Source organism: Mobula hypostoma, chromosome 21 (assembly GCF_963921235.1).
Source record: "Mobula hypostoma chromosome 21, sMobHyp1.1, whole genome shotgun sequence".
NCBI classification, from domain to species: domain Eukaryota; kingdom Metazoa; phylum Chordata; class Chondrichthyes; order Myliobatiformes; family Myliobatidae; genus Mobula; species Mobula hypostoma.
Genome location: NC_086117.1, coordinates 1,510,848 through 1,531,417, shown reverse-complemented (window position 1 = coordinate 1,531,417; position 20,570 = coordinate 1,510,848). Strand labels below are relative to the sequence as shown.

General features: G+C 45.8%; 1 protein-coding gene across 2 annotated transcripts in view; it reads left to right on the top strand.

Annotated features, from left to right (window-relative positions):
* The window catches only part of LOC134359729 (tumor necrosis factor ligand superfamily member 15-like), a 53,890-nt gene extending 34,950 nt beyond the window's left edge, over positions 1–18,940 (top strand). The window contains exons 5-6 of one of the 2 annotated variants that reach the window (XR_010021187.1): positions 7,421–7,741; positions 18,882–18,940. Coding sequence is in view for 1 of the 2 variants with exons in the window: in XM_063073263.1 (XP_062929333.1) it covers positions 7,421–7,431 (11 nt within the window). In the remaining variant the exon portion in view is untranslated. Of the gene's footprint in view, positions 1–7,420; positions 7,925–18,881 lie in introns of those variants that run through there. The other variant, XM_063073263.1, reaches the window with a different exon arrangement.
* The last annotated feature ends 1,630 nt before the right edge of the window (positions 18,941–20,570 follow it).

Genomic DNA, 20,570 nt, shown 5'->3' with positions numbered 1-20,570 from the left:
TCTGCAGATGCTGGAATTTCAAGCAACACACATAAAAGTTGCTGGTGAATGCAGCAGGCCAGGCAGCATCTCTAGGAAGAGGTACAGTCGATGTTTCAGGCCGAGACCCTTCATCAGGACTAACTGAAGGAAGAGCTAGTAAGAGATTTGTAAGTGGGAGGGCGAGATCCCAAACGATAGGAGAAGACAGGAGGGAGAGGGATGGAGCCAAGAGCTGGACAGGTGATTGGCAAAAGGGATATGGGAGGATCATGGGACAGGAGGCCTATGGAGAAAGAAAAAGGGGAGGAGGGAAAAAGCCCAGAGGATAGGCAAGGGGTATAGTGAGAGGGACAGAGGGAGAAAAAGGAGAGAGAGAGAAAGAACGTGTGTATATAAATAAATAATAGATGGGATACGAGGGGGAGGTGGGGCATTAACAGAAGTTAGAGAAGTCAATGTTCATGCCATCAGGTTGGAGGCTACCCAGACGGAATATAAGGTGTTCCTCCAACCTGAGTGTGGCTTCATCTTTACAGTAGAGGAGACCGTGGACAGACATATCAGAATGGGAATGGGTTGCGGAATTAAAATGTGTGGCCACTGGGAAATCCTGCTTTCTCTGGTGGACAGAGCATGGGTGTTCAGCGAAACAATCTCCCAGTCTGTGTCGGGTCTTGCCAATGAATAGAAGGCCACATCGGGAGCACCGGACGCAGTATATCACCCCAGCCGACTCACAGGTGAAGTGTCGCCTCACCTGGAAGGACTGTCTAAGGCCCTGAATGGTGGTAAGGGAGGAAGTGTAAGGGCATGTGTAGCACTTGTTCCGCTTACAAGGATAAGTGCTAGGAGGGAGATCGGTGGGGAAGGATGGGAGGGATGAATGGACAAGGGAGTCGCGTAGGGAGCGATCCCTGCCGAAAGCGGGGGGGGGGGGAGGGAAGGGAAAGAGTGGAAGTTACAGAGAATTATATGTTGGATCCGGAGGCTGGTGGGGTGGTAGGTGAGGACCAGGGGAACCCTATTCCGAGTGGGGTGGGGGGAGGATGGAGAGAGAGTAGATGTGCGTGAAATAGGGGAGATGCATTTGAGAGCAAAGTTGATGGTGGAGGAAGGGAAGCCCCTTTCTTTAAAAAAGGAGGACATTTCCCTCGTCCTGGAATGAAAAGCCTCATCTTGGGAGCAGATACGGCAGAGACGGAGGAATTCTGAGAAGGGGATGGCATTTTTGCAAGAGACAGGGTGAGAAGAGGAATAGTCCAGATAGCTGTAAGAGTCAGTAGGCTTATAGTAGACATCAGTAGATAAGCTATCTCCAGAGATAGAGACAGAAAGATCTAGAAAGGGGAGGGAGGTGTCGGAAATGGACCAGGTAAACTTGAGGGCGGGGTGAAAGTTGGAGGCAAAGTTAATAAAGTCAACGAGCTCAGCATGCGTGCAGGAAGCAGCACTAATGCAGTTGTTGATGTAGCGAAGGAAAAGTGGGGGACAGATACCAGAATAGGTTTGGAACATAGATTGTTCCATAAAGCCAACAAAAAGGCAGGCATAGCTAGGACCCATGCGGGTGCCCATGGCTATACCTTTAGTTTGGAGGAAGTGGGAGGAGCCAAAGGAGAAATTATTAAGAGTAAGGACTAATTCTCCTTTTTCTCCCTCTGTCCCTCTCACTATACCCCTTGCCCATCCTCTGGGTTCCCCCCTCCCCCTTTTCTTTCTCCCTAGGCCTCCTGTCCCATGATCCCCTCATATCCCTTTTGCCAATCAACTGTCCAGCTCTTGGCTCCAACCCTCCCCCTCCTATCTTCTCCTATCATTTCGGATCTCCCCCTCCCCCTCCTATCTTCTCCTATCATTTCGGATCTCCCCCTCCCCCTTTCAAATCTCTTACTAGCTCTTCTTTCCGTTAGTCCTGATGAAGGGTCTCGGCCCAAAACGTCGACTGTACCTGTTTCTAGAGATGCTGCCAGGCCTGCTGCATTCACCAGCAACTTTTATGTGTGTTGGTCCATGCAAGCTCGATTTCAATGTTTAAGGTAAGTTTGGAAAGGTACATGGATGGTAGGGGATGGAGGGCTATGGTCCCAGTGCAGGTCGATGGGAGTGGGCAGATTAAATGGTTTTGGCATTGACTGGATGGACCGAAGGGCCTGTTTTTGTGCTGTACTTCTCTATGATTCTATGACTCCAATTACATTAAAATTATGCTCCTTCGTGTTAACCATTTCCACCCCGGGATAAAGTTTTTGGCCATCTACTCTATCAATGCTGGTTGTCATCTTGTACACCACAATGACATGCAAATTGACCATATTATCAACTCTTCCAGCTTTCTCTGAATCCCTAAGATTTATTCTTCATGAAGCATCACAGGTATTGACTGGGACAAATTCGTCTGTTCTCACAGCGCAATCCTGCAGACCAACGTCAGTGCTACTGTCATGGTCCGGATCGGGTTCCCTTTAAATTTCCTTTGTTTGTGTTACGATCGGGACCGTTGTCTCCTTGTTTCCCTTTAATTCCCTATTTCCCCGTGTCCCTCGGGCTCGGTGATTAAAGGCAATTTACTCTCGCCTGAACCGACATTTTATAAGTCTCCGGCTTTCAGCTGTTTGGGGCGAGAGTGTTAACGAAGTCACTGAAGGTAGTGCGAGCTAATGTAATCGGGCTGGAGCCAACTAAGTTTCTTGCCAGAGCAAGCCTAGTCTCCCCCCGCAGCAAGTGCCAGCAAGCCGCCTTCCCTTGCCAGAGCGGGTCAGTCAAAGTTAACCCGCTGGAGTGAGTCAAGAGCTCGCCGCGGCTTGGAGCGTACTTGTGCCCAGTTATAGTTCTGTCCATCGTTGTGTGGTCTCCGTATCAAAGTCCTGCGTCTAAAAGGGGTCCTGACCAAGTGTTCTATGTCCTGTGTTTGAGCTCCAAGTCCGGGCGGTGGGGTTCTGGGGCGTCGGGTCCGGGCTGTGGGATTCCTGGTATCGAGTCCTGTCCCAGATCCTGGCCTGAATCTGTGTCCATTATGTTTATTCCCGCTTCCGCTTTGCTCTCCTTGTAGCAAGTAATAAACTCAATTTAGTTAACCCTACAAAACGTGTTTGTGTCCTGCATTTGGGTCTACCCTTGCTCTGCACTTGTGACAGCTCCAGGGAGATCTGGGGAAAGTTTGGGCCCCAGTGATTGGGGTCTTTTGTGTGTTTGGCTCCATACATGGCCATCGATCCTGAACTCAGCTGCGCTTCACTCAGGCTTGAGGATGTGGCGAAGAACTGCTGGAGTAAGAGGAGTCAGCCTGAAGTGGAAGGAAAGAGTTAAATTAGATTCCCTCAGGGTAGTAATTTCCAGATTGCGCACATGCCATTGATGGTGAGAATAGAATGATTTGGCAGATACATGCGTAGCTGAAGCGGCGCAGGCGGCAGTGGTTTAGATTTATGGATTACTGGGATCCCTTGAGCAGTTACAACCCATACAAAAGGGATAGGCTACACTTGAGTAGGAGGGAAACCAGGGAGCTTTCCTAGAGCTGTTTGGGAGGGTTTAAATTAATTTGGCAGGGGCTGGGAACTGGAGCAATGGTGTTGAGGATGAGTTAGTTGGTTTACAAACAGCCAGTGTGTAGTGAGACTCCTAGCAAAGCGAGGCTGATGATGGGTCAAAATTGCAGTCTGCAGCCAAAAAGCAGATAAAATTGAAAAAGGTGAATACAGGACTGAAGGTGTTGTATTGGAATGCACACAGTACACCAAATAAGTTAGATAACCTTATAGCACAGTAAACAGATTGGCATGTATGATGTTGTAGGCATCACTGACTCATGGCAGAATAAAGATTATAGCTGGGAGCAAGATGTCCAAAGATACACATTGTATGGAAAGGACAGGCAAGTAGGTGGGGGGGAGGGGCTGGCGTGGCTCTGTTGGTGGGTGAAAAAAAAACACAAAATCAGATTTTTAGAGCTATTGGGGAGGGTTTAAACTAATTTGGTGGGGGCTGGAAAGTGGAGTGAAGAGACTCAGGATAGGGCGAATAGACTGACTGCATGCTATCTTTGCTTTTTTACTATCAGGAAGGGCAAACAGATGTTAGGACAAAACTGCAGCCAGCATAGTGCCCATCAGTGCATTAGGGATGCAGAATCAAATAGAGTATTAAGTACAGTACTCAGTGTGATATCTCACTGCACCAAGTACAAGAAATAAGTTGGATAATCTTGTTGCACTATTATAGATTGCCAGGTATGATGTTGTGGCCAACACTGAATCGTGGCTGAAGGATGGTTGTCATTGGGAGCTGAATATCCAAGGTCACACACTGTATCAGAGGGATAGGAAGGAAGGTAGAGGGAGTGAAGTGGTTCTGCTGGTAAAGAATGGCACCAGATCATTAGAAAGCTGTGACATAGGATCAGATTATGTTCAATCCTTATGGGTTGAGTTAAAAAAAACTGCAACGACCCTGATGGCAGTTATGTACAAATCTCCAAACAGTAGCTGGGATGTGGACCACAGATTACAATGGGAAATAGAAAAGGCCTATCAAAAGGGCAATGTTATGATAGTCATGGGAGAATTTAATATGCATGTAGATTGGGAAAATTAGATTTGTAATGGATCTCAAGAAAGTGGATATGCTCAATGCCTACAAGATGACTTTTTTAGACCAGCTTGGCATTCAGCCTACTAGGGGATCAGTTATACTGGATTGGGTGCTATGTAATGAACTTGAGGTGATTAGGGCACTTAAGGGAAAAGAACCCTTAGGAGGTAGTGATCAGAATATGATTGAGTTTAACTTGAAATTTGATACTGAGAAAGTAAATTCTGATGTAGCAGTATTTCAGTGGAGTAAAGGAAATTACAGGGGTATGAGAGAGGAGATGGCTAAAGTAAATTGGAAGCAGATGGTGGCAGGGATGACAGCAGGGCAGAAATGGAATGAGTTTCTGGGAAAAATAAGGAAGGTGCAGGACAGATGTATTCCAAAAACAAAGAAATATTCAAATGACAAAACAGTACTGTCATGGCTGACAATGGAAGTCAAAGCTAATACATGAAGAGCAAGAGGATAAGATGTGAGAGAATAGGACCAATTAAGTGTGACAGTGGAAAAGTGTGTATGGAACCAGAGGAGACAGCAGAGGTACTAAATGAATGCTTCGCTTCAGTTTTCACTATGGAAAAGGATCTTGGCAATTGTAGGGATGACTTAAAGTAGACTGAAAAGCTTGAGCATGTAGACATTAAGGAAGAGGATGTGCTGGATCTTTTGGAAGGCATCAAGTTGGATAAGTCTCCGGGACAGGAGGAAATGTACCCCAGGCTACTGTGGGAGGTGAGGGAGGAGGTTACTGTGACTCTGGCAATGATCTTTGCATCATCAATGGGGATGGGAGATGTTCTGGAGAATTGGAGGGTTGCAGATGTTGTTCTCTTATTCAAGAAAGGGGTAGAGATAGCCTAGGAAATTATAGACCAGTGAGTCTTACTTCAGTGTTTGGTAAGTTGATGGAAAAGATCCTGAGAGGCAAGATTTATGAACATTTGGAGAGGCATAACATGATTAGGAATAGTCAGCATAGCTTTGTCAAAGGCAGGTCGTGCCTTACGAGCCTGATTGAATTTTTTGAGGGTATGACTAAACACATTGATGAAGGTAGAGCAGTAGATGTAGTGCATATGGATTTCAGCAAGGCACTTGATAAGGTACCCCATACAAGGCTTATTGAGAAAGTAAGGAGGCATGGAATCCAAGGGGACATTGTTTTGTGGATCCAGAATTGGCTTGCCCACAGAAGGCAAAGAATGGTTGTAGACGGGTCATATTCTGCATGGAGGTCGATGACCAGTGGTGTGCCTCAGGGAGCTGTTCTAGGACCCCTACTCTTTGTGATTTTTATAAATGACCTGGATGAGGAAGTGGAGGGATGGGTTAGTAAATTTGCTGATGGCACAAAGGTTGGGGGTGTTGTGGATAGTGTGGAGGGCTGTCAGAAGTTACAGTGGGACATCAAAAGGATGTGAAACTGGGCTGAGAACTGGCAGATGGAGTTCAACCCAGATAAATGCTAGGTGGTTCATTTTGGTAGATCAAATATGATGGCAGAATATAGTATTAATGGTAAGACTCTTGGAAGTGTGGAGGATCAGAGAGACCTTGGGGTTGGAGTCCATAGGACACTTAAAGCTGCTGCACAGGTTGACTTTGTGGTTAAGAAGGCATACGGTGCATTGGTCTTCATCAACCATGGGACTGAGTTTAAGAGCCGAGAGGTAATGTTACAGCTATATAGGACCCTGCTCAGACCCCACTTGGAGTACTGTGTTCAGTGCTAGTCATGTCACTACAGGAAGGATGTGGGAACAATAGAAAGGGTGCAGAGGAGATTTACAAGGATGTTGCCTGGATTGGGGAGCATGCCTTATGAGAATAGGTTGAGTGAACTTGGCCTTTTCTCCTTGGAGCGACGGAGGATGAGAGGTGACCTGATAGAGGTGTATAAGATGATGAGAGGCATTGATCATGTGGATAGTCAGAGACTTTTTTCCAGGGCTGAAATGGCTAACATGAGAGGGCACAGTTTTAAGGAGCTTGGAAGTAGAGAGGAGATGTCAGGGGTAAGTTTTTTATGCAGAGAGTGGTGAGTGCATGGAATGGGCTGCCGACGACAGTGGTGGAGGCGATACGATAGGGCCTTTTAAGAGACTCCTGGATAGGTACGCGGATCTTAGAAAAATAGAGGGCTATGGGTAAGCCTAGCTAATTTCTAAAGTAAGTACATGTTTGACACAGCATTGTGGGCCGAAGAACCTGTAGTGTGCTGTAAGCTTTCTATGTTTCTACGTTTTTATGTTCTATAAAAGCAAAACGAGCATACAACATTGCAAAAATTAGCGGGAAGACAGATAATTGGGAAGCTTTTAAAAACCTACAGAAAGTAACTAAAACAATCATTAAGAGGGAAAAGATGAAATATGAAAGCAAGCTGGCAAACAATGTGGATAGAAAGATGGACAGAAAAAGCTTTATCAATTATATAAAAAAATAAGAGAGATGAGAGTAGATATACGACTGTTAGAAAATGAGGTCGGAGAAATAATAACAGGGAACACAGAGATGTCAATAAACTAAATGAGTATTTTACATCAGTATTCATTGTGGAAGACACTAGCAGTATGCAAAATGTTGAAGGGTGTGAGGGAAGAGAAGTGAGTGCAATTGTTATTACAAGGGAGAAGGTACTCAAAAAGTTGAAAGATCTAAGGATACATAAGTCATCCGGACCAGATGAACTTCACCTGAGGGTTCTGGAAGAGGTAGCAGTAGAAATTGTGGAGGCATTAGAAATGAAACATTGTGAGTAGAGCTAAGGAACTGCCTAGACCCAGATAGGTGTCTGTATGTAACTCCTATTTCTAACTTTGATATCACTTTTTCTACTTTTCAGGGTTCTTTTGAAGAAGCTGACCTGGAGTTACACTCTCACTTTGGTTCTCCACGGGAACGGGACCTGCTGTCTGGGCCTCACAACTGGCTGCCTTTTGATATCCCAAGGACGTTGCCTGGAAAACTAGTATGCCTTCGGGGCGCCGGATTTTCATGGCTCTGGGGACGTGCTGATTCAATGCATCACGGGAGAACACAGAACATTGGGAGCAATGGGTTAGCTGCCATGGGCTGTGTGTCCAGAGACCTGAGCCCTGGGGCCGACTCTCTGGACGTAGAGCTCGAAAAAAGCAACACAACAGACTTCTAACATGATAAATCGGTGAGTTGTTTGTTATGTCTCCCCTCTCGCTGTGAAATAGGGAGTCTTCTTTTTCCCTTATTTGGGAGGAGAGAGAGAGCCTGTGGTATGTCAAATTACTGGGTGAACGAGTAGTCTTTGGGACACTGCAAGCCTGCGTCTTTATTGATGCTTTTCTGCACACTTGAGTGTGCCAGTGCTTTCTTCCTGATGGGTGGGGTGGGGGAGTCATTGCCTTGCTGATGCTTGTGCATTGAAAGGGGGAGTTGGAGGTTGGGCTTTCGGGTGCTAATGTTTAACTGTCATTCATTCTTTGGGGCACTCCTGTTTTCGTGGATGTTTGCGAAGAAAAAGAATTGCAGGATGTATATTATATACATTTCTCTGAAATTAAATATATCTATTGCACCCCCAAACAGTTGTATAGATGTGGTCTACAAATTACAATGGGAGGTTGAAAATGCATATCAAAAGAGCAATGTTACAATAGTCGTGGGGGTTTTCAATATGCAAGTAGATTAGGAAAATAAGGTTGCTGCTGGATCCCAAGAGGGGAGATTTCTGGAATACATATGAGAAGGCTTTTCAGAGCAACTTGTGGTTCAGCCCACTTGAGGATCTGCTATTCTGGATTGGGTGTTATGCAATGAACCGGAATTGATTGGGAGCTTAAGGTAAAGGAACCTTCTGGAGAGAGTGATCATAATATGATAGAATTCACCCTGCAATTTGAGAAGGAGAAGCTAAAGTCAGTTGTATCAGTATTACAGTGGAGTAAAGGGAATTAGAGGCACAAGAGAGGAACTGGCCAAAATTGATTGGAAAAGTACACTGGCAGGGATGATAGCAGAGCAGAAATGCGGGAATTTCTAGGAGCGATTCGGAAGGCACAGGATATATACAGTATATCCTAAAGAGAAAGAAGTACCCTAAAGGCAGAATGACACAATCATGGCTGACAAGAGAAGTCAAAGAGAGGGCATATAATGGAGCAAACATTAGGGGACAGGGAAACTTTTAAAAACCAGCAGAAGGCTACTAAAAAAAGTCAAAAAAAGGAAAGATGGAATATGAAGGTAAGCCAGCCAATAATATCAAAGAGAATACCAAAAGATTCTTTAAATACATGAAGTATAAAAGAGGCAAGAGTAGACATTGATCCACTGGAAAATAATGCTAGAGAGGTAGTAATGAGGGACAAAGAAATAGCAGAGAAATTGAATTTGTACCCTGAAGTCTTTATTGAGAAGACAATAGCAGTATGGTGGAAGTTCAAGAATGTCAAGGGGAAGAAGTGTGTAAATGTGCCATTAATAGGGTGGAAGGTTCCTGGGAAACTAGAAGATCTGAGGTAGATAAGTCACCTGAATCAGATGGTATCCATCCCAGGGTTCTGAAAGAGGTGGCAGAAGAGATTGTGAAGGCATTAGTAATGATCTTTCAAGAATCAATTGAGTCTCGCATGCTTCCTTTTTTAGGCATCCATTAATTTCATTAGACCATGGATTTGCACCTTTCCAGGGCGCAGGCCTGGGCAAGGTTGTAAGGAAGACTAGCAGTTGCACATGCTGCAAGTCTCCCCTCTCCACGCCACCGATGTTGTCCAAGGGAAGGGCATTAGGACCCATACAGCTTGGCACTGGTGTCGTCGCAGAGCAATGTGTGGTTAAGTGCCTTGCTCAAGGACACAACACGCTGCCTCAGCCAAGGCTCGAACTAGCCTTGGCCACGTGCCATGTTCCAGAGGAGTGGAAAATCAAAAATTACAAGAAGAGAGAGAGACAGTTGAAAGGAAAATACAGGTTAGTTAGTCTTACCTCAGTGGTTGGGAAGATGTTGGAGTCAATCGTTCAGGATATGGTTTTGGGGTACATGGAGGCATATGATAAAACAGGCCATAGTCAGTATGCTTTCCTCAAAGGAAAATCTTTCCTGACAAATCTGTTGGAACTTGAAGAAATAACGCTGAGGAGAGACAAAGGAGAATCAGTGGATGTTGTGTCCCTGGATTTTTAGAAAGCTTTGACAAGGTGCCATACATGAGGCTGCTTGACAAGTTAAGAGCAGATGGTATTACAGAAAAATACTGGCATTGGCAGATTGACAGGAGGAAAAGAGTAGAAATAAAGGGAGCCTTTTCAGGTTGGCTGCTGGGACTAATGGTGTTCCACAGGGCTCTGTGTTGGGACTGCTCCTTTTAATGTTTTCGGTCAATGATTTGGATGATGGAATTGATGTCTTTGTGGCTGTTGTTGCGTGAATGAAATCACCAGAGAGAGAGTTACTGGTAGATACAAAGCAGCTCTTTATTCGTCAAAACAAGGTATAGCAGGCATCATACGGAAACGCTTTTGGTGGAAAGGTCTGCCGGCCCATTGTGGGGCTAAGTATCTATTTGCTAAACACAAAGGAGAATTCCATATTTACAAAGTATAGACAATGCTTTCTTTTGAAGCTACATACAAACTTCACCCCCTTCTGGTTCACATCCATCCCACAGATGCCAGCAGCGTCTAGACTGGGCTTTTAGAAATCCATTGTTCCAAACTGAATCCACAATACATTTATTTGCTATTTTACATGTTTAACATGAAGGACAATCCATAGTTACAAAGTATAGATGATGCTGCCTTTGAAACTACATGCAAACTTCACACCTTCTGGGTCACATCCATCCTACAGGCACCAGCAGTGTCTGGACTGGTATTCACAGCTTTTAGGAAATGCATTGTTACAAGCTAAATCCACAGTACATTGTCAAGGAACAGAAGACTGGTGGCCAAAGCCATTTGCTAAATGTAAATGACCTAAATCCAAAAATCACTCTAACAGTCCCTCCTCCTGGCCCTCCTGGACAAAAATAAATTTGTACCAGGAAAGGCCAACCTAGGAGGATCTACTCAAATAGGGCAGCAAGGGTTCTGTTCTCAAGGAGGGGGTCCTGGCTCTGTGTTCCATGTTCCTGAGTTCCAAGTCCAAGGCTCCAAGGTTCCTGTCTCCCAAGACCAAGTCAAGACTTTGTGTTCTCGTTTGGTCCATGTGCCTCACCCAGCCCGGTGCTGGAGATTCCTCGCCCTGTGCTGGATCGACCCCATCTGAATCCTGGGCAGTTTACCTCAGCAATTCCCTCGGCAGTCATCCCGGCCCTGCGTCCTAGAGAGCTTCCCGGCCCTGCATCCAAGGAGGAGTCCCGGCTCCGTACCCAAGAGCCTAACCAAGTCGAGTCCAAGAGCCTCATTCTGCCCTGTCCTTGCCAAGATCCTAGTCCTGAGTCCTAGCCTAGACCTGGGTTCCGAGCCCAAGTCAAGACCCATGTTCCGGGTCCCTGTCCAGTCTCTGGCTCGGAGTCCTAGCCCAGGCTACTAGTTCCTAGTTCTTTGTCCGGGTTCCATGTTCCTTGTCCATGTCCTAGCCCAGGCCCTGCACCCTAGTCTCGTCCAGGGCCTGTGTCAATGTCCAGTGTCCTTTCTTCCCCACTCCCCTTGCTTTCTTCACACCGAGTCCTGTTCCTAGTACTTCAGTGTCTGTGTCTTGCATTTGGGTCCGCCTTCAGTGCCCCCATATGACAGCTTGAAATGCCATCAAAGTGGTGGAACTTGCTGTCTCTGCTTTAGCTTAGGAATCCCTCCCCATCTATTTTCCAATATTTTTCTATTCTATGTGATTAAACTAATCATTCGCCTTCAGCAGCCAGCCTTCCTTACAAAGTACCATCATCACCAGACTTTAGCAGGGTATTCATGGTCTTCCAACATGCTCTCAGTGTCTTCCGCCATGCTCTCGGCATTTTCTGCCTTTGCGTTTTCTCTAGGTTCTCTGTAATTACATGGTTACTGGGTACACTTGGTTCCCCACTCTGTCTGTGGGAGCAACAAGAGGATGAGTCGTATGCTTTAACCTGGGTCCAGTGTTTCCACTGGCTGCCTCGCCGAGTCTGTAAACAGACACACGTATCATTGGTTAAGAGTACTGTCTGTGGTCCTATTCACCTGGGGGCAAACCCCGGCCTTTCCGGCAGCACCCTCACCATAACTTGGTCCCAGGGCTGTGGAAAGACTATCTCCTTTCCCTCTGGCTCTCTCTGATCAGCGGTTCGCTGCTGATGTTCCGCTCGGTCCTTCAACACTTTAAGTTGGTTACAAAGGTTTTTCACATATTGTGTCATTCTATCCCTGTTAGCCCCAGGCTCCCCGCATTGCTGGCCCCATCAATAATTCGTAGGGGCTGAGACCCAACGTGCGGTTCGGGGTTGCACACAGTCTCAGCAGGATTCCTGGTAATACATCAACCCATGTCTTTCCTGTCTCAGCTATAGCTTTGGCTTTCTTGATTGTTCAGTTCATTCTTTCTACCATCCCTGAACTCTTGGGGTGGTAGGGTACGTGGAACCGTTGTCGAATCGCTAGCAGTCAGCACATTTCCTTCATCACCTTCCCCGTGAAATGTGCTCCCTGATCTGAATCCTCCTGGACTGGGGTTCCCCACCTTGGGAGGATTTCCTGAACGAGGGTCCATGCAGCGGTGCGGGCAGTGCAGTCCCTTGTTGGGAAAGCCTCTACCCACCGGGTGAAGTGATCCATAATTACTAGACAGTAGCTTTTCCCCCTGCTTTTTGGCAGGGGCCCTGTGAAGTCTATCTGGATGTTTTCCCAGGGTCTCCTTGGCCAAGGCTGATTTGCCAGCTGTAGCTTTCTGCCCTTACCAGGGTTATGCTGGGCACAAATGATACAACGGCGACAGAATTTCTCAACATCCCCGCCCATCCCTGGCCACCAACTGTCCTACCGGAGGGTTGTGATCATGCTCCGCCTTTCCTGATGCATCGCCCCGTTATACTGTATAACTTTAGTATCTGCCTAATACATGGTGGGGCCACTGCGACTCTTCCCTCCCCGTGTGCCCAGCTCCCACCTGGTCCCTCCTTTGCTCCCTTTTTCACCACTTCTCCTTCTCTTCTGCATCCACCCATTCATATAATTTTACTAACTGGCTTCTGTCGCTTCCTCCTGCGCACTTGCAATTTCAATTGCCTCTTGTTCCCCTTAATCACAGTAATGTCTGCCCTCGGAGGAACTGGAAAAACTTTATGTTCTGCAGACAAGCCATTCAGGATTGTTGCAGGGCCCACCACTGTGGGATGCAATCTCGGCCTGGTCTTAAGGGCGGTATAGCCTGTTGTTAATGGATATGATCCACTGGGCTTCACTGGCAAAGTGACTGGCGAGTTAGTCGTGGCCGCAGTCTCTCTGAGTATCCCCTGGTGTTTTAGTTCTTCACTATACCCTGAACAGCTGTCAGTGTGTCAGTTTTATAGGGTTCTGCTTATGGGGTTTACCCAGACCCTGCTCTATTTTAACTGGGTTTACCTTTACTCGACCACAATCTTGCTTGTGTCTAGCCCACACTGCTGGGAACCGCTGACAAAGTAACCATAGACACCGTCCTGGCTCCAGTCTCTGGTGATCGGGGCAGCTGCGACTATGCTAACCAGGTTGTGTATTCTGTTGGTTGTACGTATTCGCTGCCCCTGACTTGTCCGTATTATTTCTCCCTTTCCCGAATCTATAACAGCTCCTGCTTCCCTTAGGATGTCTATTCCAAGGATAGTGCCCTCGATATTTGGACAGACCTAGAAATACACTGTAAGCTGCACTCGCCCGATTTCGAGTATTTGTGACTTGCTTCTTTCTGCTTTCAGTGTCCCCTCCTACACCCCGGATATAAATGGTCTGTCCGGTTGTTGGCAAGGGTAGGTCTGTTTTCAATACCGATGCCCCTGTGTCCACTAACAGATTGCATTGCCGTCCCCCTAACGATGCTGTACATCTGCGTGTCACCAGCGCTAGCAGTGGGGCTGCCGCCACATCTTTTTCTGACCTAGGAGCCATCTTTACTAGTTCTTTGATCTGATCGACAGTCAGATTGGTCAGACTGGGCACCGATGGGGTGAGAGATTGTGTGTCTGCTGTGACGTTCACCTGTCTTTCTTTCCTCTGTTTTGGACACTGCCTCCAACCATGACCCAAATGGCCACACCTGTAGCATATCAACTCTTTTGCCCTCCCACGTCTATTCCAGCAATTCCTTGCTTCGTGCCCTGGCCACCAGCAAACAAAACAAACTCTCTGCGACATCACGGCAGCTGCATCCACTATAGCCACTTTACGATTTCCCTTGCACTTCGTTCTTCCTTCGGTCTATCTCACTGGCCCACAAAACTATCGCAGGGTAGGTTGACCCACCTTCATGCTTAAATCTAAAACTTCCTGGTGGGCCGAGCTCAGGCCTTCCTCAGGCCTTTCAGGAAGACTGGGTCGTCCCTCCCTGGATTATCCAACCCTGAAAACTCCTCATACGATCGATATTTACGTTCTGCATAATCCATGGCCATCTCGTCAGTTTTTTGAATCACTGCCATTATCGTTTCCCAGTTAATCTCACCTTCCCCCAGTCGCTGCCTCACTTACCCTTTTAAAGAGCAATATCCTTCTTCATCGTTGGCGTTCCCGGTAGTTGCCCAGGTACCATCCCGCACCCACTGGACCATCCTGTCCCACATATTCCTCGGGCACTTGGCTTTCACTAACCTGTGTATATCTTTAGGGTGCATCTGGTGAATTTCAACCATTTCCTCAAGCTTACGCCAGAATTCTGAATTCCCACAAGTGACTTTAATTGAGGGCAACTCGGACAAAATGCTCTGTTTCTCCCCAAGGGTGAAGGGCTTCAGAATAGTTGTAATCAAGGTCAAGAGCTGGCTTGGATCGTCAGGGTTCTCAACTTGATGTTGCCTGACCTCAATAGGTGCCTTTCTGGTAGATCTATCTGGGTAAAACCTCTCACTGAGATATCCCCACAATAATTCTCACACTACGCAAAATATAAAAGATGGGTGCCAGTTAAACAGCACATAGTTAAAACCGCAGAGTATGTACTCCACAATCTGCCACTTTTGAACACCTGAACTGATGATGCCCGCTGTATTCCTTTGCATCACACTTGCAAACGTATACAATAGAATACGGCTCCCCGAACAAGTATACATGCCCCCACTCTGGTGTCCCGAACTGTCGGTAACCACTCTTCGCAACTGGTGGCTCCGTCTCGCCAGGTTAACACGCAAAGTTTTCCCCATTTACAGAAACACACATGCACGCACACACACTACATTTATATTTACCAGTTCATTTCTCCACATTCATGATACCTCGTGCGCCCGTGCATCACCGACCCGAACAGATTCAAGTGTGAGTGCTACTTTAGAAAAAATACTCACCAACTTAGACTGCTAGGATCGGTGGCCACACGATGGGTCACGAAGGGATCCCACTTGTCACACCAAATGTTGTTGTGTGAATGAAATCACTGGAGAGAGAGTTGCTGGTAGATGCAAATCAGCTTCTTTATTCAACAAAACAAGATACAGCATGCATTATACCGAGACGCTTTCAGTGGAAAGGTCTGCCGGTCCAATGTGGGGCTAAGTATCTATTTGCTAAACACAAAGGAGAATTCCATATTTACAAAGTATAGACAATGCTTTCTTTTGAAGCTACATGCAAACTTCACACCTTCTGGTTCACATACATCCCACAGGTGCCAGCAGCGTCTGGACTGGGCTTTTAGAAATCCATTGTTCCAAACTGAATCCACAAAACATTTATTTGGTATTTTACATGTTTAACATGAACCATATAACCATATAACAATTACAGCAAGGAAACAGGCCATCTTGGCCCTTCTAGTCCGCGTCGAACTCTTACTCTCACCTCGTCCCACCGACCTGCACTCAGCCCATAACCCTCCATTCCTTTCCTGTCCATACAGCTGTTCAGTTTAACTTTAAATGACAACATCAAACCTACCTCAATCACTTCTGCTGGAAGCTTGTTTGATGCAGCTACCACTCTCTGAGTAAAGAAATTCCCCCTCATGTTACCCCTAAACTTTTGCCCTTTAACTCTCAACTCATGTCCTCTGGTTTGAATCTCCACTACTCTCAATGGAAAAAGCCTATCCACGACAACTCTATCTATCCCCCTCATAATTTTAAATACCTTTATCAAGTCCCCCTTCAACCTTCTACGCTCCAAAGAATAAAGACCCAACTTGTTCAACCTTTCTCTGTAACTTAGGTGATGAAACCCAGGTAACATTCTAGTAAACCTTCTCTGTACTCTGTCAATTTTGTTGACATCTTTCCTATAATTCAGTGACCAAAACTGTACACAGTACTCCAAATTTGGCCTCACCAATGCCTTGTACAATTTCAACATTACATCCCAACTCCTATACTCAATGCTCTTATTTATAAAGACCAGCATAGCAAAAACTTTCTTCACCACCCTATCCACATGAGATTCCACCTTCAGGGAACTATACACCATTATTCCTAGATCCCTCTGTTCTACTGCATTCTTCAATGCCCTACCATTTACCATGTATGTCCTATTTTGATTAGTCCTACCAAAATCTAGCACCTCACATTTATTGGCATTAAACTCCATCTGCCATCTTTCAGCCCACTCTTCTAACTGGCCTAAATCTCTCTGCAAGCTTTGAAAACCTATTTCATTATCCACAACTCCACCTATCTTGGCATAGATAGATAGATAGACAGACAGATAGACAGATATACTTTATTGATCCCGAGGGAAATTGGGTTTCGTTACAGCCGCACCAACCAAGAATAGAGCATAAATATAGCGATACAAAAACTACAAACAATCAACCAACAAAATGCAAACTATGCCAGATGGAAAATAAGTCCAGGACCAGCTGATTGACTCAGGGTGTCTGACCCTCCACGGGAGGAGTTGCAAGTTCGATAGCCACAGACAGGAACAACCACCCTTGCCACCCAGTGTTGTATCTCGGTGGAATATGGCCGAAGTCCCAACAGTAAAAAGTACAATATCCTCGATTGTAATATGACCTGGATTGCACAATCTGTTGTTAACCAGAACAGTAAGCCCCCAACTCTTTTACGCTTACCGCTCTCAGTGCACTTCTGGTCAGCCCAACTGGTCTAGAAGCATCCATGTAAAAGTTTTGATCGGGGGGTATATCCTCGTGCAGCCCCGTTCCAGTAAAACACATAACACTGCACTCCCGAAATGTATCATCTGCATATTTACTAATCCAATTTACCACCCCATCATCCAGATCATTAATATATATGAAAAACAACATTGGACCCAGTACAAATCCCTGAGGCACACCACTCGACACTGGCCTCCAATCTGACACACTGTTATCTACAACTACACTCTGGCGTCTCCCATCCAGCCACTGCTGAATCCATTTTACAACTTTAGTATTAATACCTACCGATTGAACCTTCCTAACTATCCTTCCGTGTGCAACATTATCAAAGGCCTTACTGAAGTCCATATAAGCAACATCCACCACTTTACGCTCGTCAACTTTCCAAGTAACCTCTTCATAAAATTCAATAAGATTTGTCTTACATGACCTTCCACGCACAAATCCATGTTGACTGTTCCTAATCAGACCCTGTCTATCCAGATAATTATATATACCATCTCTAAGAATACTTTCCATCAATTACCTACCACTGACGTCAAACTCACAGGCCGATAATTGCTAGGTTCACTCTTAGAACCCTTTTTAAACAATGGAACAACATGAGCAATACGCCAATCCTCCGGCACCATCCCCGTTTCTAATGACATTTGAAGTATTTCTGTCAGAGCCCCTGCTATTTCCACATTAACTTCCCTCAAGGTCCTAGGGTATATCCTGTCTGGACCCGGAGACTTATCCACTTTTATAGTCCTTAAAAGTGCCAGTACTTCCTCTTCTTTAATTGTCATACTTTCCATAACTATCCTACTTGTTTCCCTTACCTTACACAATTCAATATCCTTCTCCTTAGTGAATACCGAAGAAAATAAATTGTTCAAAATCTCCCCCATCTCTTTTGGCTCCGCACATAGCCATCCACTCTGATTCTCTAAGGGACCAATTTTATCCCTCACTATCCTTTTGCTATTTATATAACTGTAGAAACCCTTTGGATTTATTTTCACCTTACTTGCCAAAGCAACCTCATATCTTCTTTTAGCTCTTCTAATTTCTTTCTTAACATTCTTTTTACATTGTTTATATTCCTCGAGCACCTCATTTACTCCAAGCTGCCTATATTTAATGTAGATCTCTCTATTTTCTGAACCAAGTTTCCAACATCCCTTCAAAACCATGGCTTTCTCAAACTTTTAACCTTTCCTTTCAACCTAACAGGAACATAAAGACTCTGTACCCTCAAAATTTCACCTTTAAATGACCTCCATTTCTCTAATACATCCTTCCCATAAAACAAATTGTCCCAATCCACTCCTTCTAAATCCTTCCACATCTCCTCAAGGTTAGCCTTTCTCCAATCAAAAATCTCAACCCTGGGTCCAGTCCTATTCTTCTACAGAATTATATTGAAACTAATGGCATTGTGATCACTGGACCTGAAGTGCTCCCCAACACATACCTCCGTCACCTCACCTATCTCATTCCCTAACAGGAGATCCAACACTGCCCCTTCTCTAGTTGGTACCTCTATGTAGTGCTGCAAAAAACTATCTTGCACACATTTTACAAACCCCAAACTATCCAGCCCTTTTACAGGCAAACAACAGGAATTCTGCAGATGCTGGAAATTCAAGCAACATACATCAAAGTTGCTGGTGAACGCAGCAGGCCAAGCAGCATCTATAGGAAGAGGTGCAGTCGACGTTTCAGGCCGAGACCCTTCGTCAGGACAGCCCTTTTACAGAATGAGTTTCCCAGTCTATGTGTGGAAAATTAAAATCTCCCACCATCACAACCTTGTGCTTACTACAAATATCTGCTGTCTCCTTACAAATTTGCTCCTCCAGTTCTCATTCCCCATTTGGTGGTCTATAATACACCCCTATAAGCGTTACTACACCTTTCCCATTCCTCAATTACACCCAAATAGCCTCCCTGGACGAGTCCTCTAATTTATCCTGCCAGAGCACCGCTGTAACATTTTCTCCGACAAGCAATGCAACACCTCCCCCTCTTGCCCCTCCGATTTTATCATACCTGAAGCAACGAAATCCAGGAATACTTAGTTGCCAATCACACCCCTCTTGCAACCATGTTTCTGATTTGATGGAGATAGACATGAAAGCACAGAGGAACATCTGGAGAAATTTCTGAAATGCTGGTTCGCTGCCGCTGTTACTGTGCGATTGAGAATCTTCAGGAGGGAAGGCCCCAAAATCCCCGGCTTTTCCTGCTCCTGGCGACCAAGGCTGAGGTTGAAGCATTCGGATAGAGATGGTGCTCAGTACTCGGTGTCGGAGAGCTGATCGGAGGCTTGAAGTTTTCGGACGACTCAAAGTTGGACTGTGGTTGGGCATGGCAGGGTGAGTTTTCTTCCTTCTCCCGTCTGCGTGAGATGTGGGACATTCGAAAGACTTTGAGCTTTTTTACTGTGTCATGGGTTGTTCTTCATCAAGTTACGGTATTGTTGCACTGTTGTAACTATATGTTATGATTATGTGGTTTTTGTTAGTTTTTCAATCTTGGTCTGTCCTGTGTTTCTGTGATATCACACCAGAGGAATATTGTATCATTTCTTAATGTATGCATTACTAAATGACAATAAAAGAGGACTGCGTGTCCTCATAATCTAATCTAATCTAATAGCTACAACATCATATTTCCAGGTATCAATCCATGCTCTAAACTCATTCACCTTTCTTACAATGCTCCTCGCATTAAAATAAATGCATTTAAGAAACTCTCCACCTCTTACTCTCTTTTTATCCCTGATGGTGCAAACAACTTTGTTATCTTTTTCTTCCTTCTCCCCTACATCTTCAGTCTGAGCGCTCCCGTTCTCTGTCCCCTGCCTATCCTCCCTCACACACTGTCTACTAGCTTTCTCTATTTGTGAACTAACCTTCTCTCTCCTAGTCTCTTCAAATTGATTCCCACCCACAACCATTCTGGTTTAAAGTCTCTCCAGTAGCCTTCGCAAATCTCCCTGCCAGGATATTGGTCCCCCTAGGATTCAAGTGCAACCCATCCTTTTTGTACAGGTCGCACCTACGCTAAAAGAGGTCCCAATGATCCAGAAACTTGAATCCCTGCCCCCTGCTCTGATCCCTCAGCCACGCATTTATCCACCAACTCATTCCATTCCTACTCTCACTGTCGCGTGGCACAGGCAGTAATCCTGAGATTGCTACCTTTGCAGTCCTTCTTCTCAACTCCCTTCCTAACTCCTTATATTCTCCTTTCAGGACCTCTTCCCTTTTCCTACCTATGTCTTTGGTACCTATATGTACCACGACCTCTGGCTCCTCACCCTCCCACTTCAGGATATCTTGGACATGATCAGAAACATCCCGGACTCTGGCACCAGGGAGGCAAACTACCATCCGGGTCTCTGGACTGCGTCCACAGAATCGCCTATCTGACCCCCTTACTATCGAGTCCCCTATTACTACTGCCCTCCTCTTCCTTTTCCTTCCCTTCTGAGCTACAGGGCCGGACTCTGTGCCAGAAGCATGGCTACTGTCGCTTCCCCCAGGTAGGCTGTTCCCTGCCCCACCCCCCAATAGTACTTGAACAGAAGTACTTGTTGTCAAGGGTCACAGCCACTGGGGTACTCTCTAGTACCTGACTCTTCCTCTTTCCCCTCCTAACCGTGACCCACTTGTCTGCCTCCCGTGGTCCCAGTGTGACCACCTGCCTGTAACTCCTCTCTATCAACTCCTCGCTCTCCCTGACCAGACGAAGGTCATCGAGCTGCAGCTCCAGTTCCCTAACGCGGTCCTTTAGGAGCTGCAGCTCGGTGCAC